The sequence below is a fragment of the Syngnathus acus genome, chromosome 17, assembly GCF_901709675.1.
Source record: "Syngnathus acus chromosome 17, fSynAcu1.2, whole genome shotgun sequence".
Taxonomy (NCBI): domain Eukaryota; kingdom Metazoa; phylum Chordata; class Actinopteri; order Syngnathiformes; family Syngnathidae; genus Syngnathus; species Syngnathus acus.
In genome coordinates this window covers 10,999,169-11,014,287 of record NC_051102.1, presented here as the reverse complement: position 1 = coordinate 11,014,287, position 15,119 = coordinate 10,999,169, and the positions used below count along the sequence as shown (strand labels likewise).

At 46.4% G+C, this 15,119-nt stretch overlaps 1 protein-coding gene across 4 annotated transcripts; it reads right to left on the bottom strand.

Moving 5' to 3' along the window:
- Nucleotides 1-712: 712 nt before the first annotated feature.
- Nucleotides 713-14,166, bottom strand: st6galnac5a (ST6 (alpha-N-acetyl-neuraminyl-2,3-beta-galactosyl-1,3)-N-acetylgalactosaminide alpha-2,6-sialyltransferase 5a). 4 transcript variants are annotated; one of them, XM_037275603.1, is made up of 5 exons: nt 14,002-14,166; nt 12,937-13,140; nt 4,694-5,106; nt 2,205-2,312; nt 713-1,621 (listed from the first exon to the last, which is right to left on the bottom strand). In XM_037275603.1, exons 1-5 carry the CDS (start codon nt 14,020-14,022, stop codon nt 1,375-1,377), a joined length of 993 nt encoding a protein of 330 aa, XP_037131498.1. In that variant the 5' UTR covers nt 14,023-14,166; the 3' UTR covers nt 713-1,374. The 4 variants fall into 4 exon arrangements, with proteins under 4 accessions (XP_037131498.1, XP_037131499.1, XP_037131500.1 ...); XM_037275604.1 differs by having other exon boundaries at nt 713-1,618; XM_037275605.1 differs by having other exon boundaries at nt 14,008-14,165.
- Nucleotides 14,167-15,119: the final 953 nt, after the last annotated feature.

Sequence of the window (15,119 nt, the reverse complement as noted above, 5' to 3'; positions counted from 1 at the left end):
ACATTGAATTGAATAGTCCTGCTATGAATAAAGCGAACATTGACCAAAAAAAAAAACCCCAACCCATTCACAGTCAAAAAACGTTAATTGGCAAAAACCGATGTGATCCGCTCGCTGCTATTCACGTACTCCTTTTGAGCAACATGGAGCTTTTTATACAAGAGTGTAAAGTGCTCCTCTTGCTACATCTGAGACGGCGACATGAATCACACAGACGAGACCCAGATCAATGGGGACTCGACACGAGCATGTATCACTAGAAAACCGTTTCTCCGTTTTTACCCCGGCTGACACCTGATTCTTGGAGAAGTGGCGTCAGAAGAAAGTGCAACAAAGCATCTCGAGCACGGCGGAAGGCCAGTTCTATATGCGGCAGGATAAAAGCGCACTTCACTGGGCGATAGCCATGTCACGTCCTCGCCCAAGAAAAAAACTGCCGCGGCGGCGGCCGCTTCATCTTCATCGTCCTCGAGTCTTTTGAGTCTTGTCTGACGTGACACGGCGGTGTTTGCATGACTCGTAGCAGCATCAATCACACTATTAGCTGGAGACAGCCAGCGCTCATTCGTAGGCAGCTGAAGTACGAAGAAGCCGTAAAAAGAAATAGCAGTCAAATTACAAGTTTTAAAAAAGAAGCCATTGAATGTCTAAAACAAACATAAAAAAAGAGCAAACTAAAAAAAGAAAAAGTTGTTACGTGGAACATATCTTCGTGCTGAAATGAGTTGAGCTTTATTTCGACAAACGTAGTCCTTAGCTACCATTTGATGGCATCCATAGGCAATTAAGTACAGTCGAAACCTTTTCAGGGGCCGTGGATTTCCAGCTTTCGCAGTTGGGCTCCTTCCTCACCCTTGCCTTCAGAATTGCTGCCACGGTGCTAGCGGCTTCTCCTCTTGTCATTTGAATGAAATTCCGGATCAAATTGACCTGCGCGCTGACTTTGGATCCAAGGAAATGTCAGCTTTGTCAACGGTGATCAAATTGCATCCGTTTGGTAAATGTCGAAAAATGCCTGGCAAGTAAACAGCAATTCCGAATGCGGACATGGCAAAAGAAAGCTCATTCAATTTGACTTCCTCCAAAACCAAATAAACATTTCACTTTATATTGAACTCACTTTCAATTCTGCCAACAAACAAGCACACACGTACACACCATATGATTGACATTGCTCCCGAGTGCGCATCAGACGATGATGTTCGCCCCTCGTATAACTTCACCGTCACGGCGAAAAGAAAAAAAAAAGAAGCCATGGGCTTGTGAAGCCTTGAAATATTTTCCTCAACAAGCGTCAATCAGGATCAACTCGTCTGGCGTCAAAGTCAGCTCGCGTTCCTTCCTTCCCTGGGCGGGTTGGGTCTTGCCATCCACTCACGTTCCTTGCCGACTCCCCCGTCCGTCCACTGTGCGGTTAGCCGGCAGAGGGGCGGGGCTCCAGTCGGGCTGGTAGAAGTGGATGTCAAACGTCCGCGCCCAGTCGGCAAAGACCCGCTTCTCCGTGATGAAGCGGTGGTGACTGCCCCGTCGGCCGCGCTCGTGCGATATGTACATGGCGCACTCGTCGGGGCCCCGCGGCTCGTAGTAGTGGTAGGGCACCGAAGGCTGCTCCGGATCCCTGCTGTCGAAATACATTCAGCAATGTCTGGAGTGCACATTCTGACACCGTACTTGTATATTGAATCTTTCGGTGTCCCCGGCCGGGGAATTTGCTCTACCATGTGACACAATGTTGAAAAAATGAGTTTCATGCCCAACATTTTATGATATCGGGAGGCTCAGTAATGCTAAGGGGATGATAACATCACAAATTGTCTTGTTTTGGGAGGTAGGCTTGAACGGATTGCTGGCATATCCAGTCATCCGAATTGGGAACATAACATTTACGCAATACGTCCCGGATTGGATTGAGCTTTCATTCCCGCGATAGACGAGTAAAAGCTCTTGCAATGTTTTGGTGTCGGTGAATATGGTGGAGAATTTCTGGATTTGAGTGCACGTACTTTCAGATGACATGGAATGCTTTTATTTCACTCTCATAGCCAATTGTATTTTTCAGGCCTTAGTCCTTGGTTTTACTCGAGTTTTTAAAGACTGCCACGATCTGTCACTAATACCTCAGATGTTCAAATCGGAATGATACTCCTTTGGTAGGAACACAGATCTTATGCGTGCATATTCTGCATGCCATGCATCTCTCACACCTGCAGAAGTCGGGCGAGACCATGCCATACACATTGATCCTATCGCAGAGCTCCAGGGCGATGGTCATCGTGAACCAGCCGGTGCTCAGCCACGAGTTGGATATCCTCCTGTGAGAGAAGGAGCCAGCGGGTGACATTTAGATGGATGGAACGTTTGATTTTTTTTTTGCCGCGTGATTAAGCGAAGACTCGTCTCAATCCGGCGCTCGATCGTTCACGCTCCTCCGCGGCGTCATTAAAAGACGCGTCGCATATCGAGCGATACAAATGAAGCCCGTCAAATCGTGGAAGCCCTCATCAGGAAGTCGGCGCAAGGACAAAGTGTCCACTGACGGATGACGAGAGAGATCATTTTGCACCACTGCTCTTTTGTGCGAGGGGAGAGAAAGAAATCTCGCAAAAAGTCCTTCAGACCTTCAAGGATGCTGCTTGATTATAAGATGTCAGATTTGCTTTGGATTTTTTTCTGGGTTTAGCATTCATACACAGCCCAACCGCATTGGAGAGGGGAAAAAAAACCCTAAATAAAACATGGCTACTTTCTCAATTTATATCATATTATTGAATCATTCTCAATTTAGGTTAGGACCAAATAGCTTTGTGTATGCCTCCTCCAAAATATCCGATCATCAGCAAACTTGGAGAAAGCCTGATAAGGATATTTTTGCTTCTAAAGACATCTGCCTGCCTGCCTGGTTGGGTTCAGTGAAAAAGCTAACATGTCTTTGACAGAAACATACAGTTCATGAGACTAAAATCCCTTTGCTGAAAACAACTGTCATGTTAGGTTTAGGGAGGACGTCTGAAGTGTACAAAAAACACGTCTTTGATGTTTTACGAAAACACCTACCTCGTTAAGTTCATCGCCGACTAAATGATCATCCGCGTTTGCAAGCGGAATGCTGTCAGCGAGTGTCTGTGAGACTTGCAGTGCCGACACATTAATGTTGTTTTTTTTGCCTGTCTTTCATCTTTTGGAGGCGACCCACTCCCGCCCGCCCGCCCTCCCTCATCGTTGTGGTGTTTACGGGCGTGTCGACGAATAACCCAGAAGCAAACGTTCCCGAGCCGCGAGTGGACAAACGCAAATATTTATCCCTCTCCCCGATTGTGTTTACTTGCTACTTTACCGCTGGAATCCACCAATTTAACAAGCTTTTTGATTGTGTTGATTCTTTTCTGCACGTGTTTGAAATTGAAACAAGCTTTCCGCACAGATTCTTATTGGTAAATAAATCAGCCAAAAAATGATTAACGGGTCCCGATTGAGTGAGAAATCGAAACATTTTGACGGCCTGCTCTGCCTCACAAACGTTAATGAATACATTTAAAAAAAGGGCAAAGAATTGCTAATGATTGATCCATTTTAACTACGAGTGGCACAAAATATGTCAATAATCACGTGTCGAATAGTGCTAGTGCAATAAAACAATCAGAGCTATCGTTATGCCACCTTTTTGCAATCATACACACGTATCTAACTTACTAACGAGGGCTAGGACCATTTTTGCGCTGTATTATTTTATTTTACAGTATAGTATGAATACGTTAAATATCAATCCATTGACACAAATAATCATAATTACGATGTACCGACGCCTTGAACAAATCCATTTCATGGCATCTCCGCTGATTTGAATGGGGACAAGTGATTTGAGGAATGAGCGTCGTTTTGGGGTACGGAGCAAATTGCTTTTCAAGGGGTTCGTTGCCCATCCCTTGCTTAATTAGTTACTGGGCAACAAGAAATATTCGAATCGAATTTTTCTTTCAAAAGACATCATCTGTTGATCTGTTGGCTCCTCTGCGGCTGTTATTAAAATGGGTTCGATGTAGGTACAGCCTTCACACGTTATGTTAATGACCTTGACTGGAACAGCAGGAATGAAAGTCATAACAAATACAGGGTTGTTGATTGCGCAACAGGTTGCCCGTTAAGGCATTTTTGAAGAGTAACACTGCATGCCAACCAACAAGTTAAACGCCCCCACTCTTCACAATCATTCATTCCTGATGTCGCAGTGGCGGTAAAAGGGGAAATGAGAAGAGCAGAACGTTTGGCGTGATTCAAGTCGCCGGGGTGGGATAAATGTCCGAGCTGGACACCCCCACCCCCGCAAGGCAATTTCTTTGCCGCCGTCTATCTTAGCCGAAGTGGCGTTCAATCTCTTCTGACGCGTGGAACAAAAGCTAAGGCACGGACGGAGGCTGAAACCAATTGAGTTGCCTTTTATTCACTGTTAACCCTGGGCTTGTTTTGAAGCCAAAGTAACCTCTTCCTTCCTGGAACCTCTTATTTCTGTCTCCTCGAATGGGTAAAACAGAGTGGTGCATTCCAACAACAAGGGCACTTTGCCAAGGTTTTCTGCCACCTTCAATGGAACTTGGCCAAATTGTAAAGTCTCTAAGCAGCCAGCTCGAATGGCAATCTCGCAGCTAATGCCGACGAAACCTAAGCGAGCACGATTGAAAACAAAGAAAGCTCTTACCTGTCCTTGCCCGTTTCTCTCTTGAAGAGGTCGTCAAACTGCAACATCTTCTGCCAGGAGATGATGTAGACTTTGAGCGCAGGAAGCACCTGGCTCATGAGCCGCAAGTTGTTGTACACCAGGCCCTTGCCGTCTCGCCGCATGTAGCTACTCGGTCCCCAGAAGATGAAAACGGCGTCCTGGCTGGCATTAAGCAGATGGTTGCGACTCCTCAGCACGCGTTGCATGCTGGAGTGGGCGATGACGCGCAGGGACGTGCGGCGGCCCACGTCGGACGCGTACTCCCCCGCCGCCGGCGCGTCGTTCATGCGGAGCACGCACTCGGACCGGTCGATCTCGTCACCGCGGCCGCCGCCGATCAGGTGGCCCGAGCTGGTGACCAGGGCGCACGTCCGGCAGTGCATCTTCAGCGGCTGATCCAAAATAGGGAAAAAATAAGAGTTGCGCAGACATAAACAAAGTAAGACAACTCTTTGGGCTTTGCTGTTTATTGTACCCTCGCTCGGTCCACCGAATCGACGAAATTCTATTTGTTGTTTTCATTCCAGTCTAGCGAGGGCAAACGTGTGACACAATTAGAAGACCTTTGGTATGCTGCTTTTAAAAGCCACTGTCAATGGCCGCCAGTGACTGGAGCAGCAGCACTGCTTAATAGGAGCACAGAAGTCGTTCACCACTTTACAAATGATACTGTGAAACATGACATTACAAAACCTAGCTAGTATGAGGATAGTGAAAAGAATGCGGAAAGTTGGAATGGGAAAAAAAACCCGGATGAATGCAGCGGGAGCCATTTGGTGCTTGATGATACATGGCGCGAATGAGTTCGGCCGGCCCCCTCCCACCCGGCAGCACTTTGACAGCCTATGCAGCGGACGGAGGTAGCTAGCAAGTTGTATTTTGTACCCGGGGGCCTGCCTGGCAGACCTCCTCTGTCACCAGAAGCAGCGCCTCGCTGGCCAGCGATCGCTCTCTTCGGGGAGGTTATTACCGAGAAACAAGGCTCTCCATCTCACCTGGAGTCATTTGACTTATTCCAGGCGGAGCGTCCTGACAACTAGATTTATCGGACTTATTCCAAATGGCTTGTCGTCAATCCTGGACTTTTATGACTTATTCCAGGTGGTGCGTCCTTAAAACTGGAGTCATGTGAAGTCATTCCAAGCGGCAAATCTTCATGTGTAAGTCTTTGTGACGTAAGAACATTCTAAAATGTACAGTTATTTGATTTCTTCCTCGAGTCCTGACACCTAAAGTCATGTGACCTATTGTAGGCTGAGGACTGTAACAACACCATTCATCTAACTTAGTGTCGGCAACTTAAGTCCTGCGAATTGTTCCAGGCTGAGGGGCCCAACTGGATTTATTTGGCTTCATCTAGATGGCGCATCCTAAGAACTTGAGTCATGTGACTTTTTTTCTAAGTTGCGCCTCCTAACAACACCTGTAGTCATGTGACTTATCCCAGGAGAAGCATCCTAGAGCGGCTGATACTGTACAAAGATTGGGCCGTGCTAATAAATCAGCAGTGATTCACATTTTCAGCTCTCATGAATCATTGATGTGCTTGAAATTGAGCGTTTTGTACTTTGCCGGCGCCGCGAGCATAACAACCTTCACTGTCTCGTTGATTAGGCAGACGTAGTTATGATTGCTTTCGGGCTCTTTTGTTTCATTGGAGAAATGCATTGAGAGAGGCATGAAAATAGACATGGCGGCCAATGAAATGGTTGTTTTGCAAAAGGATTTCATTTCATTGTTTTTTGATTGCACAGAGCAGCTGTGGCGCTTTTGCTCCCTTTGATACATGATTATACCATTTGACTATAGGCAAAAATCAAGAGCTTCGTTTCCCCAAAAAATGCAGTTAACTCAACTGCGGTGAATTGTATCGCATCAGAGAAGCGTAGATCGTAAATATTGTCATGAACGTTATGCTGTCATAATTGGAGTGAATCATATGATCGTATTGTAATTTGATTGAAATTTATTGTATCGTAATTGGAGGGAATTGCATAGAAACACGGGAGTTCAAAAAAAACACTGCGGGTGCCGAGCCACAGTTGTACGGGGCTCCTCTGTGAAAAAAATCTAAATCACGAAAGAAAAATCTTTCTTTGGACCCAGCTCAGTGCAAAGGAAGTATGTTGAAGTGATTTTAGCAGCTTCACTTGCAAAAAGTAGTGCTTTGCTGCCATCTCCTCGCATCTCAGTGCCATGGAACTATATTGAAGTGAGTCTTGGAGCTTGATGTAGACAAACGTAGCGCTTTGCCACCAACTTGTGACTTTCATAGGTTATTCGAAATGGGCTTGGATTTCTTTTCGCAGTAGGTTTCGTTCATGAATAGCGGCAATTGTTAAAAGTTCACGTGGGTGTGCCACACGCAGGCTGTGCGCCCGGTGGCTTGTGCTAGCCGTCTAATAGTATCGAACGTGTAATTAAACAGAGGAAGAAAAGGCCCGGCCGGGAATGTCGCACACGTGATCGTCGGGTTGTTTTCCAATCGGCTTGGCGCTCACAGCCAACACGTAACACGTTTCACGTAGCCGCTCACGCGTAACACGGCCGATAATTGCTCCTTTCCCGACGTCCAGAATGCTCCCTGGAGGAGTGGGCCATTACGCCTGATGGATGCCGTGCCCCCTCAGAGCTGAGAAATAGCATTCCAGTGTTGTTATTGATTATTTGGCGGGGCGGCGAGGAGCAAGACGGGGAGGGGCGTCGGCTTTGAGGGACAGAGCGAAGGCCAGCCCGTCATCGGCCGGGCGGGCGGTGGCTGAAGAATTAGCCAATGCTACTATAGGTGGCAGTCGTGCCGTGCCGTGCCGTGCCGTGCCGCAGGGCATCGTCATCTGGCGCTTCCAAAATGCTATTTTGGCTCTTTCCAAAGTGAGTCAGAATAACTCAGCAAAATGGTCCAACTTTTCAGCAGTGGTGCCAAAAGAAGGCCCTAGAAAATGGTCACTTGTGCAGACATGTTGCAATTGTTGTGCTTTCCATTCTCAAGAGTAAGCCAAAGTGTCAGATTAAGTTAGAAGAGGTCCTCCATACAAAGCGCAAAGTGTGAGCTAAAGGCAGCACGGAGAGGAGAAGCTGCGGCGGCAGCAGCAGCAGCAATTACAGTCGACTCAAACGTCAGCCTCTCAAGACCGCCATCAAACGGACCTTGGTTGTGCTGTGCTGTGCTGCAGGGCGGAGGCAGGGACGGGACGGGACGGAACGGAGGCAGCTCATTTGAAGCGCCCCGGCGAAGGGCTCACTTGACAGTTGATGAAGGAAATACAAAAATGACGTTTTTGGTCACCAAGTCCAGAGATATGCCTTGACTTTGACTCATAAATAAATGAGGCCTTCTGTATTACATTCTGGCTGCCTGAAGATAGAAACTCTCTCTAAAATGAAAAGTCGGAGCTTGAATACTTGAAGCACCTGACCGATGCTAAGTAGCTAAGCAAGATTATGCGCATGGCTGGAATCCTGTAAAATATGAAGACCTTTCCTCCTGCAACGACTGTTTGAAATGTCCTGAATCTTACGGAGATGTGATTCTTTTCCCTTCTTCTCCCCAGCAGACCTCACTAGCACGTTTGTCATTTCCTAATAGTTGGAACTTTAATATTTAGAACTTCCTCCTTGTCTCACAGCTGACGCTTGCCCCCTCCCCTGGCCCGCGAGTTTCAATGATTGTATTGCGTTTGGATTCTGGCGCAGCGAAAGTGAGCAGACAATGGAGTTGCACGGCGTTGCAACATGCTGTGTTTTTTTTTTCTTTTTCTCCCAACCTTGGCTATAATTGGCTCCCTTTCAGGCCGCCGGCCTCCGGTGCACAGCGTAACCTCCATGCAGCTGGGAGAAGAGACAGCTTCTACCACACACACAGGCGATGCAGAGGTAGTTGCTCGGAATACAAAAGACAGGGTCAAAAGATCTCTCTCTGCTTTCACATGTTTTTTTGGGGGGGTTGTTGTTAGGGAACAGATGGATCGTGACAAGGAAGTGGGCTTGCGTGACAGACAGACAGACAGACAGACAGACAGACAGACAGGGGAATGAAATGCAAGAGCTTTGAAGAAAGGAGTTGCTTCCCATTTTTCGGCCCTCCTCAAGGGAAGAAATGTAGTGTGTGTCTAAAAAGAAGTACTTGAAAAAGTAGGACGAAGGAAGCTCAGGGGATTCGGGTGGTCCCTTACTTTGCTATCTACCTCGTGTGCAAAGATATCAAAGTGTGGCAGCGATTGTTATGATGCATTTACAGTCATATTTGGAAGAATGCACGGTGGGTGGGTATTGGAACAAGCAGGACGTCTGCAAATGTGGCTAGCGTGAGCCACGGGCTAAATTCCGCGTGCTGCCTGCCGTGTTTAATAAGCCGTTAACTTTGCCTCAAGTGTCTCTGGCAGCGACGTAGTCGACTAAGCCTGCTATGTGTCCTTCGGCCGAGAGAAACGCCGGTTTCCTCGTGCGCTCGTTCAAATCTGGCAGCATTGAATTCATCATGCTTTTCTCTATTGTGTGTCTTTTACAAGACATTTATTTTCACTTGACAGGTTGGTCTGTTTGGATATTTTAAAAGCACAGTATGTCTGCTTGTTTGTATGTCTTTTTAGTTGACCGTTGACATGCAAATTAACGCCAGTTAACGCATGTCCGCCGCTTCCGGTGTAGTTGCGCTACTGTTATTGATGCGTGCGTCGTTGGTGCCGAGCGAAAATTGCTAATGGCCCCCTCCGGACGTCACTCAATAGGATTTGTCATCTCCAGCGGTCTTGGGCCAGCCACAATGACAACAGCCCTGGCCGGCAACACATTTGAATGGCTCGGAGATGGCCGCCTGCTGCGCTCGCACGAGTACACTGTCTTTTGGGACGCGGCGTGGGAGTAGATGTGACGTCAATTGCGGAGGCAGAACAAAGAGTAAAATTGGCTAATCAACTATCATCAATCAACTACCATCACAGAGCGGCTATCAGCTATGAAGTATTCGCTTCCAACTCCCAAAATGATGGTGACAGTTCGGGCCCACGATGGATCGTATCACTTTTTATGATTTCCACTGACTGTTTTAATCGCGTCACAGCGCATAAATGTCAATGCGAGACAGGTTTGCCGCATTATTAATGAAATGCTTGCTGGAGGCGACAAGTTGTGTCCCTGCTGGCAACATTGTACAGTGAAAGTGCTCTTCCAGCTTTTAAAGTCATTTCATTTTTTTTTTCTTACTGGAGTCTGCCAAACAATGCATTATGTTTATTTCATTGAAAAAAAACATCCTAGCCCGACCGGCCAAAAAAATAAAATAAAATAAAATGTAACCTGCCGGCCGGCCAGCTGGCTGTTGTTCTCATTTGGGGTAACTGTTTTGTCCTTGCAGATCAATGTGACGCGATAAAGACTAAAAAACAAATGGAGGACACTACTGTACGTATGTTGCCTGGAAAGACAGCTTGTGCTTTCTGATTTGGCAGCGTATGACTATTAGTGGCTATCAATCACACTGCTATCCATCATTTGAAAATGTGATTCTCAGTCACATGACTTTGTGGGGAGAGAGACGGACGGACTGACTGCAGGGGCAAAAAGTGTGATCTACTCGTAGTGCCTCTGTCCACAAAAACCCAATTGTGTCGACTGACAATGGTGAACTCTTCACTGACCCACTTAATCCTCACCCGCTTTGGAATCTCAGCGGTACCGCTCTTCATCACACACAAGGCTTCTTGTCAAGATCTGACCTTGGAGGAAGTTAGCCAAGTTGTAGTTAGCCAAGTTTGATGCCTGGAGGATCAGTTCATCTTGGAGAACGAGTACAAATGGCCCAAATGAGCCTAAAATGGCTGCTGCAAACTAAAATGGCAGACCTTTTTTGTGGGTTGTCTCATGAGATCTTAAATTTCGGTCTTTACCAAAATGGGACTTTGTTTAGTTTGGAGTCTGAAAGGGCTACTTCAAAGCAAAACGGCCGACTTCCCTTCACTTTTCTGCCCTGACCTGGGCGATGACCACACAAGAGGCCTGGAATTACCATTCTCCTCACTCCCTGGTGTTTGGGTACAAAAAAAATCGATGACTTTGCCCGTGATTCCTTAACCACAGGGTGTGAGATTACTCCCGTCAAGGGAGCGCTTATCGAGATGCTCCTGCCATCTTTTTCCGTAATTGCTTCCCGTAGGCCCTGACGCCGGGAGGGGGGGGGGGGGGCGCGCCACCTTCAAGTTCCAAGCAGATCCGCCGCAAGCCAAACATTTTTGCCCCTTTAATGAGTTCTCTGTGCTAAAGACGGTCTGTCGCTTTGAGTTTGATGTTTTGTAAACGGCAGACGGACAGCCCTTGCGGAAGTAATTGGGGAGCGTCTCTTTCTCCAGCTGGCTGATGGCGCGGCGGTCGCTGTCCTCGAAAAGACGGCTTTGTGAAATATTAAACATCTCGTGCAGCTGGCACCCGAGCGGTGGCGAGACGAGAGCGACGCCTTGTCAGGTCTGCCGGCGCAGATGGCGGGCGTCCTTTTGAGCAACAAAGTATATAAGCGACCGACCGATAAGTTGTCCCGAAATGTCAGCTGTCGTCATTGGTTTTTTTTCTCCTACCTAGCAAGAACGTTGGCTAATTAGTGACAGTTGCTTATTACCTCCCTAGCAGTAAAGCAAATGACTTGTACCTGCTCCTCCATAATGCATGGTGTAGGACAGAGGCTTTCAAACTAGCGCCGGCCGGCCAGCCGACCGGCCGGCCATTGATGCAATGGCAAACAAAATGATTATTAATATCCAATGCAATGTTTGATTTGATACATTTTTTTTCATCCAAAAGGCTTCTGCGTAGCGTCCTGTACTTTTGCGCTCTATTCTGACTGTCTGCTGTATGCACACTTTGCTCCTCTTATTTATTATGTTGTTTGTTTATTTACTATTTATTCCTCACTCTTATTTCTTCATTGTTTGCGCCTTCTTGTTTGTATTTTTGGGTGTTGTTTACTTGTATGTATATTGTGTACTATGTCTTGTCACCGTGGGAACGTCATTTCGATTTCTTTGTGTGTCTTGGCATGTGAAGAAATTGACAATAAAGCAGACTTTGACTTTTTGGACTTTGCTATATTACAGCCGTAATATTTTCTACAGTTAAACATGTTCTTCTTTTTTGTCCCCAAAAAGAATATTTCAATTGTTTTTTCACAACCGAGCAGCCTTACTTGAGACGGATTCATTCCGTTAGCGCTCGTGACTCAAATGAGCGGTATCGCAAATGATCTTGAAAGAAAATGCCATTAATGTGTTCCAGCCTCCCCAAACCAAATGAGCTGAACGGTGCAAGGGTGTGTGTGCGCCCTTCCATTCACACAGTTCCTTTCAGGGTGCCAATTATGTCCGATAACACCACTCAAGCTTGTTTGCGCCTCAAAACAGCCATCCACTCCGGCTGTCTCACCTCTGCATGATTGCCCCATATCAGTCTGGTACATTGGATTGTCAAGACAGGCAGAAAAGTACTTCCTGTGAGATTTAACGATCTATCTTCAGAGCTCCTCCGCTCTTTTTCATTCACGCGGATCCTTTGCAAGGGTCCCTCTTGCCCCGTACCTTTCCCGCCCCTCTCTGCTTTTACCGGGTTATTTGCTTTTTTTTTTTCTTCTTCTTCCTCATTCCCAACTTTAATTTTCTTTGCCTTATCAGAGCCGAGCGCTGCGGCACAGCCGGCGCGGAATAAATTATACCTCCTTCTGACCTCAATCACATTTGTTGCATTAGAAGAGTTTTTTCTCTTTTTTGTGCTTGTGAAGAATGATGATTTACACAAGATGCACAAATACAATATATATGGAAAATACGTTGCAGGCAGGTGTTTCGCCATTCCTATTCTTTTTTTTACCACTCTATAAACAGCACTCGGGTTTTTCGGTAGATGGTAACTAATTAGACACAAATAACACAAGCGGTTTTTCACCCCCAAATCACTCCCTGCTTGCATTGACGTGGCTTTCAAACATTGCCCTTCAGCCTCTCTGGATAGCGCGTGTCACTGTCATTTAACAGCTCATATTGATTTTTTTTTTTTTTTTGCTTCTGGGTAGAGTCAAAATGGCAGCATGAGTGGTGTCGGGTTTCAATTAGAGCGTACGGGATGTAATTGTAGCCTCACTTGTAATCGGTAATGACAGGCGGGTGCAGGATTGTGATAAATGACTCTCTTTAGAGCCATGCAGAGATGGATGGATGGTTTGCAGTGCCTCAGAGGGTATTTACCTTGTGGTCCACGATGCTGCTGTAGCCCTGGAGGGCCGGCCGGTGAGGCCGGGCCGGGCCCAAAGAGACGCCGGTGGGCCGTAATGGCCGCTCTGGCGTTCGCGTGTCATTGGCATCCCGGACGATGCTGTAGAAGCTGCCGTTGTAGACCAGGAAGAGGCTGGCGCACAGCAGCAGCACGAGAAGCACGGCAACGGCATGGCGCTAGGAAAAAGAGAAAAAATGGACAAAATGATATCATCTAGGTCTAGCAAAAGCAAAAAGTGGTTTGATGACAAAATCAATTTCTCATACCTAAGTTGTTGATAAATATGCAAGATTTATCCAACTGTACATGTTTTATTGACAAAATGATAAAAACATTGGAATGTCAAAATATAAAAGTAGAAAAAAAAATTTCAGCAAAGCCATCGAGTTGATATCGTATTTATTTACTGTTCTGTAAGTTTCCCGCTATTCGATAAAGTCCATGCCCATATTAGTTGGGTGCGTGATCTCTTTAAGTAAACGCTTACTTCAAATCGTCACCTATTTATTTATTTTTCTCTGGGCTCGTAGGTGTAATTGTCTTAGTTCATACAGTCTTAACTGCCATTTGAATTCCATTGCTAACCAAAACAGCAGCATGTGAAAAAGAATTCCTTTCATCCTGGAAATGTGTATCGATAGAAGCGATCGATGTGTTCAGGAGCGTATCTGAAGATAGGAATGTGGGTACTTCAAGTTATTTTGCTGGCCTGAAACGTTTCTAAACCAAACAGCAGTCGAAAGTTTTGAACGTCTTGATCTTGTTTTGGGCACCCATTCGACGCCCCCTCTTCTCAAACGTCAAATAAGCAAGCCAAAACACTTTGTCGTTGGGGAATGATCACAGCTTAGTTGCAGAGCGCATCTGTTAGCTGCATTGTTTCAACCTAATCTTTTGAGCCGACAGTCAGTGAGCACATGCAGCCAGCTTATGGTGCTTTTTGGAGCGCACTTTACTCAACACAACTGATATCTATCGAAGCATGCACGACATGCCTTTCGAAACCATTTCAAAGAAAAAAGATCATGCAAAACAACCTTTACCAGCGGTGTCTTCATCTTGCGGCGCTCTCGGGATCCTGTCAAGCGGGCTCCGTGCGCCCGCAACCGGCGCCGCTCATCCTCCGCACGCGTCCGGGATCCAGCTCTGCCCAGACCCGTCTGGGGGTGGGAGCGCTCCGCTCCGGTTGGCTCGGGCTGCCTCCCTCCAAAGAGCCCAGGCGACAGATGTGCTCAAGCGGACCTCTGCAGGGTCCTAAAGCCTGCCCACGTTTTGACACATGACGCCAGGCATGGGCCAGGTGGCCGGGCACATTCTTTCATCAGTGCTAGTGGAGGGGAGGGCCTAACCCTCATTCCTCATCAGCAAAAATGTGCTCTCAATATTTTGAATGCATGTATAAAACAGACAACATCAAAACATGAATTACCATTCAACAACATTGCTGAACAAGAAGCCAAGTACAAGAACGACATTTTTTCACAAAAATGAAGTCTTTTTAAACATATACTGGGCCCATATCACCTTCAGTACTGCATAAGCACAATTGAGTGGCACAACTAAGCTACTATGTCCGTCATCTAGTGGCGATTGCTGCGATTACAACTTCAAACTCCATTCGACCCCTGCATATTTGCAGTCCCGCACTAGCCGGTGCAGGTTTTTTTTTATATCTATGTAGAAAAACATTCTCCGAACTTCAATTATGTAGATACTTAAAACTTTTCACAATGGGAAAAAAATAGATACAATTTGCCTTAACATTGTGTTCATCACCCGGCATGCTCCCTTTTCGCCCCTAAAGTTTTAGACAGGAAAACCAAAAAATGAGCAACATTGTACATTTAGCACAGTAAGAAAGAACTTGATGATTTCCAAGCACTGCAGCTATAGAAGGTGCACTTCATTAGCCAAAGAGCACCTGCAGCACAAAGATAAGGAAGGCTGAATGGTGGTTTCCTTTCTTGATGGAGATCTTGTGTGGGAGAACCACAGCACCCTGTTGGCTAACTTTGAAGGCATTTCAACATTATGATTAAACTCTCTTGCCATTGATTCCTAATGCAAGTAGCGTTTATGTCTTATTGATGCCTTATTTGCCGCGTATCTGCTGCTGCTGGAACGCTTCCATTTCCTCCCCTGCGAAGATCAATAA